At 40.0% G+C, this 14062-nt stretch overlaps 1 protein-coding gene across 3 annotated transcripts in view; it reads left to right on the top strand.

Moving 5' to 3' along the window:
* Window positions 1-14062, top strand: part of GRID1 (glutamate ionotropic receptor delta type subunit 1) — a 479753-nt gene that overhangs the window by 180700 nt on the left and 284991 nt on the right. For 2 of the 3 annotated variants that reach the window (XM_058810532.1, XM_058810533.1), the window contains exon 3: window positions 12741-13025. The exons of the other annotated variant lie outside the window; for it this stretch is intronic. In XM_058810532.1, coding sequence (XP_058666515.1) covers window positions 12741-13025 — 285 coding nt within the window. The remainder of the gene's footprint in view (window positions 1-12740; window positions 13026-14062) is intronic. 3 annotated transcript variants of the gene reach the window in all.

Here is a 14062-nt window from a genome sequence, read left to right as displayed (position 1 = left end):
TTTCTTGTAGAACTGAGAAATGGTTGTCAGTCTAAATATATATATATATATATATATATATGAGTGGTCTCCATGGAGTTTCTGAGACTAGTAAATGTGCAAGGTCGCTGTCTGCCAGACAGACAACCTCAAGATGTAGATTTGGACTACATCAAAATATTCTTACCACATGAAAATGGAGAGCCTCTGTGACAAAAGCCCCCCTGAGAAATCAGCTGTCATGTCTATCCAGGAGGTAGTTCTCCTGGTTACACAAAATACTTTCAGCCTGTGAGGAAATAGATTAATTGGATTTCATAGTAGCTAGTTACTGAGATGAATTGGGTCCAAAATACAAGTGGTTCATAGTACTGCATGTATGATTAATGGTACAGAAAATGCTCAAGAGCTGTGTAGAACATGGGTGGGGAGGGGTGTAGGGGGATAGAATATAAGTAAATAAAGGTAGTATAGAAAGTAATCTTACCCCTAAAGAGTTGCAGCTGGGTTAATTATTAAAGCTTAGGAGCAGGCCTGATGTTAACAGCCACAGCTGTAGCCAATAAGAAGAGTGTTATAAAAGAGTGGGTTGGGTGGTTGAGGGGAACTGGAGTCAGTGGCTGCTGTGGAGATGAGGAAGAGTCAGTGCCTGGAGGAGCTGTTTACGAGAAACATCAAGGAGGTACAAAACTCTAGCAGAATGGAACCCTTGCAATGTAATGACAATAGAACTCTTGCACTGTAATGACAACAGAGGGGCAAGGTGTTTTCTACATCTGTGGTATGTATTTAGACAGAGATCCTTGAATGAACAAATGTGTTCTGACCTAATGCTCATGGAATGGGATCTTTGAGAAATGGTTGTCTGAAGTAAATTGGGAAGGTTGGGTAGCTAACAGTAACCACTGGGTCTGCAGAACCAGGCTGCACTGTTAGAGCTCTCAGGGGCTGTACTTTCATGATGTGTCTAGGGATTTAACTTCAGAAGGCAACGCCTCAGTTTTGGAGAGATTTGGGCAGCTTTAAAAGCCCACAGTGTTAATTGTGCAGGTTATTATCAGTCAGACAAGAGGGTAATGTCATGCCATGCCTGGGTAGTGATTCCCTGCAGCCCTGTACCTTATAGTCAGGTTGCTTTAAGAAAACAATTCAGTGATTATGAGAAAAGAATAGATGCTGTGAAGAATATGGCAATTTAGCTAGTGAATATAGCATATTTTTCTGGATGAGACAGTGATTTTATAAAGATGTTGTGCAGTAAAAAGAGAAGAAATCAGAGTATAACAGTCACAGAATGATGACTGAAGAAAGCCAAGCTCAGCCCTGCAGGGAATACCGTGGTTCTTGTCAGGATGTCCAGGCTCTCAAGCTGACGCTGTGCTGTCTGTGGCATCCTGCTGTAACGTGAATTTTATCAGTCTAGGATTTGAGTGTTTCTCATAGTAAAATTCCCTAATGCTTGGGACAGTGAGGATTGCCAGAAGGCCCTTGGTGTTGTGGCTTTCTAACATTTGAGTTTTTTTGTACTTGGCTTATGCCTTGAACATACAATCATATCTTCTCAGAAAATCTGTATAATCCAATAATGAATGCCTTTAGTGAGAAGCTGGTGACCTATGAATAAACAAACAAAAATTCCTAATTTGTACTGGTTTCTCTCATTAGAAATTCATTTTTTTCTAACAAGTCACATAATTTTTTTTAGCTGGTAAAAAAAAAGATATTTGAAAACAGGAACCTTCTCTGACCTGCTCTTTCTGTTTAAAGATTTGAGGTGCATCTTTTCCTTTCCTTAAACCAATCTCTGTGTGCCCAGCTTGAAATTAGGCACTAGCTTCTTTGTTATGAGGTTTATCTTGTTAATTGAAGCATTTTTCTTCCATCTGTGTTTAACTTCCTGCACAAGCACTAGTTATTGGTGTTACAAAGCCCTGTAGAAACAGTTCAGGAAGGTGCAATATTGAATTCCTTACTTGTCCCCACGTGGTAATGCTTTAGTAACTATATGTTCTGACCAGGAATCAGTAGTAGGGCAGTAATAACTCTTTTGGTCTTCTGTGGAATACATTCAAATGCAGTGGTAAGAGGACAGGGACAAAATTGTTTTAGTCTGTGAGTAAAGAAAGCTACCTGAAGGTGTTATATAATGAGATTATATGAAGACAAACATAAAACATAACAGCCAGTTAAGCATTCTTAGTAATAAAGCCTAAGTAGCACCTGATAAGAAGTGTAATATGATAGTTTTGTATAGATCATGCCACAGGGCTTGAGTTATCCTGCATTATCTATCCACTCTGACAATAAATATATTGTGTATATATAACATGGTTACTAGTAATTGGAATCAGGTGCAGTTGAAGGAATTGTACAATAGCTGAAAATAGAGGCTTTAAGTGAAGCAGTATCTTCCTGTGGAATGTGAGGTGTTTTAAAAGCAGATGTTTTCTATGTGGCTGCCTCTAGATGAGTCTGAATTAGTATGATTTTCATGTGGCAAGAAACCTTAGGTGCAAGTTGTAATTAGACTGATTTCTAAATTATTTTTAATAATATAATATATTAAGTATTCTGCATTTCTGTTGGTTTGAGGTAAGCCTCGTTATCCCCAGCGTAATACCTGTTTATCCCCAGAGACAGAGGGGTGACATAGTTAAAAAAAAAAGCTTCTGGTTGAAAATGGGAAAAAACTTTCAAGAGGTCAGGTCTCATTTAAACATTAAAATAAGACGCCTGATCTTGCAGCAGCCTCTGGTAAGGAAATGTGTAAATGTTGAGACTTTGTGTAAATGTGTTGAAAATCTTCCTTCAGGTTCACAGTGGGAATACCAGGTGTTAAATACATTTGAACATCCGGCTAATTTCATGTGTTCAGCTGAGAGCTTCTGACAATTTGTGATTTCTGTCAGGATTCCTGATTTATCTCGTTGCAGAGCTGAAGGGGAGAGAGAAATTCAGAGTAATACTCCAATAATTTAAAGTAACTTTAGTAGGTGTTAATAAAGTTGTGTGGTATCTCAAGTATTCAGTGGCAACTGCTGAAAGAAAAACTGGAGAATGGAGATTTGCAGTGTTTTAATGCTACCCAGTTTATAGCACTGGATGGCCATGGGGGATTTGAGATCTGCAAGCAAAGTGGTTTTTATATCACGAATACTAGTGCTGAGTGAGGACAGGAACCTTTCCTTAGTAATGAGCAAAAATAATTTTGGCATTTGTTATGTCTTTCATGAGTGAGGAAAGGAGAAAGTGTTCCTTTTCAAGTTGATTTTAGAAAATGACATAGCAGCTTTAGACTGTTGCTAGGCTTGGGATATTTGCATAATCTTTGAATGCAGTTGTAAGTATGTGATACATTGCAGAGATCTTTCAATAGATCAACCCCTAAAGCTTGTCGATAAATAGATGCTATAAATACATCCTGAGTCACAACCAGATTCATAAACACTACAAGTCTTTCAGCAGTTGGCATAAATAAATGAATGCTGTTCAGATAAGTGGGCTCCTCCACCACGGCTGTGCTTCCCTGGCTCTGTGAAGCTTTCTGGTGTCTCCTCTGCCTTATGTAATATTGCTGTCCCCTTTGCTGGTAGAAGTAACAGCTGTGGGAGGGGGAAGATCATAGATGGGACCATAAGGATGAGTTTTAGGGCTGTGCATTTCTGGAGCTGCTTGTTGGAGTATGGAACTTGCTGTCTGTGCATGAGACAAGGGCGTAGCCTTTGTGAACTTAGCTTAAACCGTCTCTCATTCTGCTTCTGGTGACACAGCAGTCCCAATAGCATTATGTGTGCCCCAGAGTCTCCCATAAAGTCTGAGGATGTGAAGTGCTGCTTTGGAGAGATGTTTGGGGTTATTTGACTTTGTTATTTTCAAGTAGGCACTTTAGTGAGCCCAACGGCAGATTGGGAAGGAGATGATGCGTCAGTGTTTTGGTTTGCTTAAAATGTCTGTGTGAGTGGGAGTGTGCAGTGAGTGCACGTGCTCCTCATGTGCTGGGGAACAACAGGGATGTTTTGTAGGTAGTGCAGAAGCAGTGTTGAGGAGGCTTGGGCTGATGCTCATCCCTCTTGCTTTTGGTTTAAGGTGTGACACAAAAGGGAAGAGTTTAAGCCTCTCCCCAAAGGGAAGTTCCTCTATTTGTGCATGGATATCTTTAAATAGACAGGGAGGGCTGATGTGTTCCTTGGTTGTCAGTGCTGCTCTGGATCCAAATGTGCTCCTCAGTACCAAAGAATGGGAGGTTTTACCAGCTTATCTGGAATTGCTGTGTTTGACTGCTTTTGTAGATGGCAGAGGAGTGTTTTCCTTTGGTGCATGCTCCATCTGAGCCCAAGCCATACTGACATTGAAATAATACTCAGCATGTACAAGTAAAATAGTCCCAAAGGAGGCAACAAAGTCAGGCATCCGGGCAGAATGCTAACGAGGGTGTAAAAAATACTTGTGTGTCATTGATTTGTCATGAAAGGCAGGTGAAAAAAGCAGAGGGTGAGAGAGTGCAGCTCATTCTGTGTTGAAGGGCAAAAGAAAACATAATTATTGAAGAACTTACAAAGAATAGAGCTCAAATATGCAGTATTCAGAAAAGCAGTTGTTCTGTGAATAATTGAGATGGTTTGCCGTTAATTCTACCTCAGAACTAGTGTTGAAGGGGAAAAAGAAAAAAAAAGTCAAAGCTGATTCAGTTCCACCTAGTGCCTTAAAATAGTTTTTTGATGCCATTGTGATTAATGTGTAATTCTATAGAACCATGCACTATTCAAAATTACCAGAAATGCTTAATCACATTTTTAATCATGCCAAACTACAATTCCAAGAGCAAGTCTTCACTAATGGAGTTACATATTGTTGAGAAAACAGAAGCACAGTTATTCTGCAGAATTTTTGTACAATTGAATTTCTATTTTAGCTGCTTATGGCTCTTTTTATTATTAATTAAGAGAACTAGAAAAAGTTTAAATTCTGGGATGTTGTACATCCTTAACCATTCACAATGCTAAATCATTTTTTAAAAAAAGCAAACTTTTAATGCCTACATTATGCATTCTTTCCTGGTGTGGTCTTCTAGATCCACCCAACTGCAAAACAAATAGCAAAAATCAGTTCTAAAGCAGAAGGCTGTTTGTGCTCTCAGAGACTCTTACCTTCTTAGGAGGAGCTAGAGAGCAGTGTCAGAGCTGTCTTTTGGAAAAACAAGGCCATCTCTTACCTGTCACTAGTGCTGTCAATTGATACGCTTTTATCAGTGGAGTGTGCTTTTTTGCTGATTTCATGGCAGTAGCTTCTCCACACAACATACAGCATGTTCAATGAAGATGAACCCAAAAACCTTACTTGGAAAACAACTGGTGTATTTGTTGACCACTTGATGGCATCACTCAGTTGTGCAGAAATGAAACTGTGTTGTCAGTAGAGCAGTGTTACTTGTGCTTGGTGTCTTATTTTGACCATCAAAGAGTGAGGGGAGTTATTAATACACTCCCATAAATTAAATGAAAGCCACAACTCTAGTTTTGATCATTGTTTTTATCTCTATTGTATATTACTTACCATTTTGGAATAATTTCTTTGCATAAATGCAAACAGCAGAGTGGTATAGACTGCTCCTCGTCCTGCTCCTGGGTAATTTTTCAATTAGTGGGTTAGTATTGACACAAAGAATGTTGTCCTGCACAGAAATGGCTTTTTGGTTTGTCTTGCCAGTGATAGTTCTTTACATCTCCAGTTGCTGCAGTTAATGTGAGTGCTAGGGAAGGGATTTTGGTTTGGGTGTTCATCATAGGTCCTATGAAATGACAGCATTTTGCAGCCTTTGCACCAAAAGCTGTCTGTGTGTGTGCCAGCCACCAATGACAGTGCACTGCAAATGCTGAGCCAAGGGGGTAATGGAGCAAACAAGGCACAGTGGCAATTATTTAGATGTAAAGGACACTTCTGGTAGTGCCAGGGGAGCTCTGAGAGTTTATACATGCTGAAAATTTGCCCCCAAGACAGCAGGTTGTAAAACAGAGTTGGAAGGAAGCTGAAGATCTAAAAAACCTTTCCTGGAGCAGTTGATGTCACTGAGCAGTGACAAGGCCCCTGTTAGTGCCCTGAGCCCGGAGGGATGGAGCCAGCTGCTGACCCCAGCATCTTTATTCCCTTATTCCTCCTCCTTGAATCATAGGAAAACAGTACAAAGACTGCCCAAAAATTGGGGGATGACCTTTAGAAGAAATTTTCCCAAGTTTTTTTGGTGAACATTTAAAAATCTTCATGGTTTCCTTGCTTTTGAGATGTTTTTCAGATGCTGCTTTGTCACAGGAATTCTGACATAGTGTTTATTTGAATTTTCATGTGCACACACTAATGTATGAATTTGCTGGTACACCTGTCCTGCCCTTCCTCAGAGAAGAGGAAGGAGGGAATATTTATTGTGCTCAAACATTTTATCCTAAAAATGGAGACCTCTAAGTTGAGGTACTTTGGGGTTTTGGTTCTCTTGAATTTACTTTATTTTAATCAAACCACTGAGGAAAAGTTGTGAATTTTCTTTCTACTTTTAAGATGCATTTTGTTTTAATAATGGAGTAGTAAATATTCATCTTCACTACATGTAAGGTGATACAGCAATAAAAGGGCTACATAAAAGGTTTTTGCTGTCTACCTTTGTTATAATTTCTCCATATTATCAGTCACTATGTGACAAGTAACTATAGCTACATGTAGATTTCCTAATAAAAATAATAAATTCTTTGTTATTTGAAGAACCATAGTGTAAGTATAGAACATAAAGGTAAGTAAAAGCCTACAGAAATGAAACAAAGAAAAAGAAGTTTATTGCTGAGGAGCAAAAGGGAGAACAACTAAATAGCATGTCTTTAAGTGCAAATTATGCAAATTCATTATTGATTGCCTTCCTCAGTTAAGGAAAGAAGATGAAGAGTAAGAAACATCCTAAAATGTGAAGCAAGAATAAATTGCTCTTCAGAAAACCCCATTTAGTGAAGCATGAGGTTCAGTGAGTGCTTAGATAACCAATTTCAATGTTGTTTTTAATATAACAATAATAGGAGTGAATCTTTGTATAAATCAATATTTTTAATAGAAGTGTTCTCAGTGATTTAGATGAGATTATTCTATACTTTTTTCTGCCTGATCAGCTGGTTTTGCACAAACCCAATAAATTTTAAAGGCTTTTGGAGCCCTAAAGTGGAATAAAATGTAGATAGCTAATAGTCTTTTGCCATTTTTCTGGGCTACTGCATTGGCTGTGGGCCTGTGCCCTAATTTCATGGTAGTTTCTTATGTACTACAGCAGAAACAGGCAAGTTTTCCTTAGATATGTGCAAAACCCTTCTGTGGTTTGTGTTACTTTGGCTTTACCTGGATAGAATTGTATCCTTATCCTTCTGAGTGTGAAGTATTGCTTGGTAGATGCAGTCTTTTTCCTTGCATCATTTTCTCTGTCTCATTTCAGTACTCCAACAAACCTCCCAGAAGGACTTTTTCCATTTAATTTGAGAATATCTCTGTGGGCGTGTTTCCTGCAGACCCTACATCTTGATCTAAGACACAATTTTTCCAACAGATACATTTTTATCTCCTAACTCTTGGTTGTTCTAGTGTTTTACCCCAAAATTTTATGTCTATCTGTGTTTATCTTGAAATTGGCTAATTAACCAAAACGCTAATTAAATTTTATACCCATAAATAATACAATAGTTCATTTGTATATAGCACATGACATTCTGCATCTGCTTGCTAGTTCAGTTGGGATCTGCTAATTAAGCATTTTCAGCAGATACTACAGGCCTTGATAATCTCATGGAATATTAGAATTTAGGTTCCCAAGACCAGGGGTTTCCCCCCAGAATCTGCTGTGTTCTTCAGACTTTTAAAGATGAATAATGTGAAAAATTAGTTTTCTGTCAGATTGACTGAGGCAGTAGTACGGAGGCAAGCATGAGGTCCCTTGTCTCAGCAGGAAGGTGGCTTTCAAACCTAATCACAGACACTTAAGTGCCAACTTAGTTAATCACTTCATTGCAGAGTGATACAGCGTGTCTGAAGATATCTTCCTTCCTTTCAAAACCTTTCCAAGCAGAAAGGCAGCAGCCTCTCCATTTTCAAACAGGGATTTGTTTTTTTTTTTTTTAATGCAAGTTATTTGTGATTTGGATGATTCTTCATTTGCAGTCAGTAAAGAGTTCCTAAGGATTAGTCAAAATGAAAAGGAAAGAAAAATATTCAACTAAAGACTTGAAGAGGATTTATTTAATATGAGAGGGTGTCCAGAGTGGGCAGGATGGTGATGCCCAGAAGTGAGAGACAGAAAGACAAGGAAGTTTGAAGAGGCAGTGTGAATGCCAGTAGGTGGGTATATTGTTAGAGCTGAAATTACACTGGCAGCTGCTCTGTTGATAATGGAGGAAACAAAGGATCAAGTTTCTACTCTTATACTAGGAAGTCACTGAAAGGGAGACTGAGATGGTCCTGTTGTCACATTGCCAGGAGCAAGATAACAGTTTCTCTTGGAGTATTTTAATCCCAAGTGGTTTGGAGAGAGAGGGATTTAATTACAGAGATCTGAGATAAAGCTCTTAATGCAAATATCCCCATGAAAATGGTGCCAAATCAGGATTTTTCCATCTGCACCTGTCTTCACAATTGGGGAGTACAGGAAGCAGTGGTAGGAATGCAAGACCTGAAGGATGATTGCAGCAAAGTAGAGGTCTTGCATTGTCTCATGTTCCATGAGGAGTGATGAGAATGGTCGTGTGGATAAGGCAAAGTCTGAAAATTATTAGTTCCTTTTTCAGGCTCAAGTGTGGTCTTAATGGAGTTAGAGTTGTGGTCTGGAGTTACAGATGTGGGTCACAAAATGAGAGAGTTTTGTATATATTGATATGATGTGAGAAGAAAATGAGAGACAATAGATGGAAAAGAAAGCAGTGTCTTGTGAAATACTGCGATGGAAATAACAGTTCAAGATTGAAAGTCAGTCAAGCAGATCTGTAAAAGGAAGTCTGCAAACAGATTTCAAAAGAATAGTTTAGGAGAGATACTTCACCAAGACAGTGACAAACAGGATTATTCAATAGTTTGGGAAACTTCAATGCAATCCAAGAACAAGCTTGAGAGATGGTCTGTTAATGGACACCAATACATGGTGAACCAACACCATGACATGATTTAATTGGCTTAAACACATTAATGAAGATCCTTCAGGCATGATAATGTTCATGTTTTCATTGTGTTATACAAACCATATAGTAAGAAATGTGCAGTCTGATGTTAGTGTCTTCCTAAAATGAAGTTTGATGGTGATAAAGTAATTCTCAGCACAGTAAATTAATATCTATATCTGTTTAAATAGCAGTCAAATGTGGGGCAGGATTACCAGAACATTTCTGTCCTTTCATCTGTGGAACAAATACTTTCAAGGCCTTATTTCTTAAAACCTATCTAAGTAAAGATACCTGCAGCATAAATAAATACTGGGGGTATTTTAGTCAGAAGACTATTAAATGTGTATTACCGTAACTATAGTAGTTGAAGATCACTGAAGTTCTCAAGGTGTTTTGATTCCCCTTTCCCTTATGTTGGTAGTTTGATATGGACCAAAGCATTTCAAATAAAATGTATTCAGCTTGTAAGAATGTCAAGATCAGGGTTATGAAATTTTTATGCAAAAATTGCAGGTTCTTTTGAATGCTTATGAAGCTGCAGCTGATAGACAGAATTAGCCATTTACTCAGTCACAGAGTCAAGGATATTTGATTGTTGCTGCAAATCCATAGCTATTGTGAAGCTAAACAGAAAATTGCATCACTTTTCTGTGCAAGAAATTGTAGGAATGTGGGGGAAATACTAAAAAAAATAGTGGTCCACCAGAGTTTTCTCCCAAGATTGTGTAATCCTTGAATGTTCCCTTGCTAAGGAATTTTGAGATGCTTTAAGATCTAATGAGTTTTTTAATGGAGTCTGTTATGTTGTTGTTCCCCATTGTGTTACTCATGTAAAAAGTAATACTTTCCTTCTTTATGTCCTCAAAGCTTATTCTCACCCTTCAGTGCAATAATTGTGGAGAGGTTGAACTTCTTGGAATCCATTGTATTTTTGTATAACAAAAAAGATTCCTCTATTAGGAATGACATGTTCTGTTTCACATTCTGTAATTTGACTAAAGAAAGCAATTCAGAAAACATGAAACTTTTTTTTTCTTCTTTAGTTATTCCAGTTTTTATTGCCTGCTATCTCAAAGGCAAGAGGAGCACACATGTACTAAGTAGCATATGCTTTCAGGCAGAACATAATCAATTGACAAAAATATCAGAATGTGGAAACATATTGACTAATTCTTCAATCTAATCCGTGTACACAAGCTACAAAACACTGGGAAAATGCCTCAGCTGTAATGGTCTTTGCTGAGCTATTTCAGCTGTGTTTGGTGGGCTGTGCTGGGAGATAAGGGGGCCCATTTGCTGTGATCTGTTGCCTCTCTGGTCTCTCTGCTTTAATAAGCAGCAGCTTTTGGTTAGCGTCAGCCACTGAATGAAGGTTTTTCTTGGTATATAACTGGTGATCAGCTCTGAATTTTACAAATAAGTGACTCTCCAATGCAGCCTCCCATCAGAAGGGGCTTTGTTTTTTGTCTCCTTCTGTCTGGTTTGCAAGTAAATTGTTCCTGCTACAGCCCCGTGTGGCTTGATGCTCTCACCCTTGGTGACAGCAAAGCTTGCTGGCTGGTGATCTCTGCAGGGTTTATGGCTCAGCTCTGCTGTTCTCTCCCTCTGTTCTCACTTCTCTGTTCCCTCCCCTACTGTGACTAAATAAATTACCTGTATGACATGTTCGGTTTTCTCTGGCAAGAAGCCTGGGAAATCAAATCTGTTCCCGTACCTGGGTCTCCCATTTGGCAAATATAATGCCTCCCTGCTGTTAAATCAGGTCAGCTCTCAGGAAAAACAAAGAACAATTTCATATAGCTATAATCAACACAGCGTAAATTTAGATAATGCAGCTGACATATGTTTATTGTAAAGACCATCAAGGAAATAATTTTAAAAGCTCTTAATCTTTGTTGCATCAGGATACATGGTGAACATTCTGTGCACAGAGAAAATCAAACAGTTTTTTTCTGTTATCCCATATCAAAGTGAAATGTATCTATTTTCTGTCTGGTCTGAGAAGATTTTTGGTGGAGTGTTTCATTGGTTGTGTGAGAAACAGTTGTGTATTTAATTATGTAGATTGATGTAATTAATATTAATTAATACTTAACTATTAATTATTCATAGTCTACTTCCTTTGACTTTCTGGCCTTTGAAAGTGGAGATATAAGTGTTTTGAGGAGGATAAATAAATGCTTTTAATAGATTGTATTATTTTTTCTGCTTTTCCACTGGAGATGAGGCTGCAGGTCACCTGTGGCTGTGTGGCTGCAGTCCCACAGGCTGTGCAGTCTCCTTGCAAGGGGAAGCACCAGCATGGGCAGCCTCCCTTCTCCAGCTGGAAGCTGAATTTCCTGCTCAGCTCTCTGGGTGTCCCAGGGGGCTCTGAATTGCACCCCAGAGGTTCTTTGTTCATGCACTGTTAAGGAGTTCCTGCAGACTGCCCAGGGCTGTGGAGCATCTCTAGTCTCCCCCTGTCCAGCTTTGCTGTGCTGGGGGAGCAGAGCAAGGGTTTGCTGTGGGCAGGCTGTGCTTGTGCTTGTTGGGGTCTGAAACAGTGCAGAACCACTGAGCTTGCCCCCAGCCCTCTTCAAAAGTGGAGCAGGCAGTTCCTAGTGCCCCCGGGGCACCCTCAGGGCTAGTGCTAGCCTAAACTATGAGGGTCTCCTGTGCTGAGCTCCCAGGGCCAATTGTGCTGCCATTTATTCACTAGAGTTAGTAAAAACCAGGATCCCTGGCTGCCTTACACTCTTGCACAGTCTTCTCACCGCTACTGACTGAATTGCTGCTGAGGGCCCTGGCTCGAAATGTTTTCTAACTGCAGCTGAATATCAGGTTGCTTGGTCTGGAGAGGTCCAGCAAGAACATGACATGTATGGTGGCCTGAGCAGCAGAGCAGACTGTCCAGGCCTCTCTGTGGTCTGGTTTTCAAACTCAGCATGAGAATAATGGTTCATTCCCAAAACCAGATGGGGTCAAATGTATATGCTGTGTTTTCAAATGATATGTACTTTTCCAGATCTTTTTAAGGACAGCTACAGTGTTGCTAATGATTGTTTAGTCATTCATGGGTTGTCTTGGTTCTAAAGAATGCCTTTGTTTTTTCAGTGCTCTGAGACACACAGTGAATGTTTTTCATCAATTTAAAAATTCCTTCAAAGCTCTGCTGTATGAGGCAAGTCCTTGGAAGCGAAATGGCTCTTTATTGTCCAAAATCTTCATCCAGTGTATCCAACAAGGATTAAGGTGTTAAAGCAGTGAAGTGAGTTGTAAAAAATGGGAATTCAGTTCCTGCATGCACCAGGACCGACCTGAAGCAAGGGCTATCATCTCCATCCACATCAGCTGTGTCTCAGGGACTGGCAGTAGTTACGTTATCTGTCCTCAACTTTGGCATACCAGGACAGATTGCAGATACTGTGTCCTACTCTAAAAGTACAGGCCCTAACTCTGAAAGGCTTCAGCTGATAGCGCGATAGAAATAATTTCAGCTCTGTGTTGATGGCAAGGGCAAAACCTTCCTCGTTCCCTTCTTAGCATCGAGGTTGGCCAAAGGAATTGCTGAGCTCATTCAAACCCTGCTTTGCGTGTTCTCTTCTCCAGCCTGCGACCTGATGACCCTGGGCATCTTGGCGCTGGTGACGTCGACGGGCTGCGCGTCGGCCAACGCGCTGCAGTCGCTGACGGACGCCATGCACATCCCGCACCTGTTTGTGCAGCGCAGCACGGGCGGCTCCCCGCGCACGGCCTGCCAGCTCAACCCCAGCCTGGAGGACGAGGAGTACACGCTGGCCGCGCGCCCGCCCGTGCGCCTCAACGACGTCATGCTCAAGCTGGTCACCGAGCTGCGCTGGCAGAAGTTCATCGTCTTCTACGACAGCGACTACGGTAAGGACAGCGCTCCAGGCACCGGCACGCTGGGCTCTTCTCAGCTGGGAGGTGGGGAGGGAATGGAAAGGGAAGGGTGGAATAGATGCTGGGGTTTTCACTGACAAAGTGTTTTGAGTGGATGCCGGTCTTTGCCTTGAAGGAAAGGTTGCTGTGAAGGCGAGTTCCTAGAGAAGGAGCAAAGTTGCTTAGCAACACCTACCCAGACAGACCAAGTTTGGATCTTCTCACCCTTTTTCAGTAAAATATTAATCAAGTGTTGACATTGATCAGCAGGGGTCACACAGATGTGCAAGGAAGTTCAGCATGGTCTCTACTTGTTCCAGAAAATGCTTTCTATCAAAACTGAGTACTGTTCTCTTTACAAATATTTTTCACTATAACTATTACTTTTTCTACATGCTTCCACACACTATCCTGTATCTGGACTAAATTTCGCAGTGATATTCCTGGCTTTAAACTGAAAAGTAGAGTTAGCATTTTCTCTAAATCTCCTTCATTTCCTTCAGCAAAATTCTTCCTTTGAGCTGAAACTCGAAGAAAAGGAGTCTCTGCCCTGGTACCTTATGATAGGCATAAAATATAATAAAACCCCAAACCTCTCATCGTGCCAGCCTCTCAAAAGGAAAAGGAACTGTGTATAATTTTTTTTTGTATCCCCTCCCACCCCTGCTCAACTGATATGAACGCTGTTCCATATGTTTAGCTTGTGGTATATTCAGCAATCCTGTCTTAGGATACAGGATCTGTAATGGGGAAAATAAACCTTGTATGGTGTTTTTTAAAACCATGCTAACATTTTTGCTTTAAAATGTGATGCAAAATCTTTTGACATGGTGATTTAACATGAACAGAATATAAAAAAATCAAACTTTAGGTTAAATCACAGAAGGAAAAAACAATCTTATGTATGTCTATGCATATATAATTTAGCTTTTCTACATCTTCCACCAGTGCAAAATAAATCTTTATTTGCATTCTCCCTTTATACTATCAGATTTTCAGTGGCAAGTGAGAGAGAAATAGCATCTTTGGTT

This window comes from Ammospiza caudacuta, chromosome 9, assembly GCF_027887145.1.
Source record: "Ammospiza caudacuta isolate bAmmCau1 chromosome 9, bAmmCau1.pri, whole genome shotgun sequence".
Lineage (NCBI taxonomy): Eukaryota > Metazoa > Chordata > Aves > Passeriformes > Passerellidae > Ammospiza > Ammospiza caudacuta.
The sequence above is the reverse complement of the archived record's forward strand: the minus strand, read 5'-3'. Positions and strand labels throughout refer to the sequence as shown.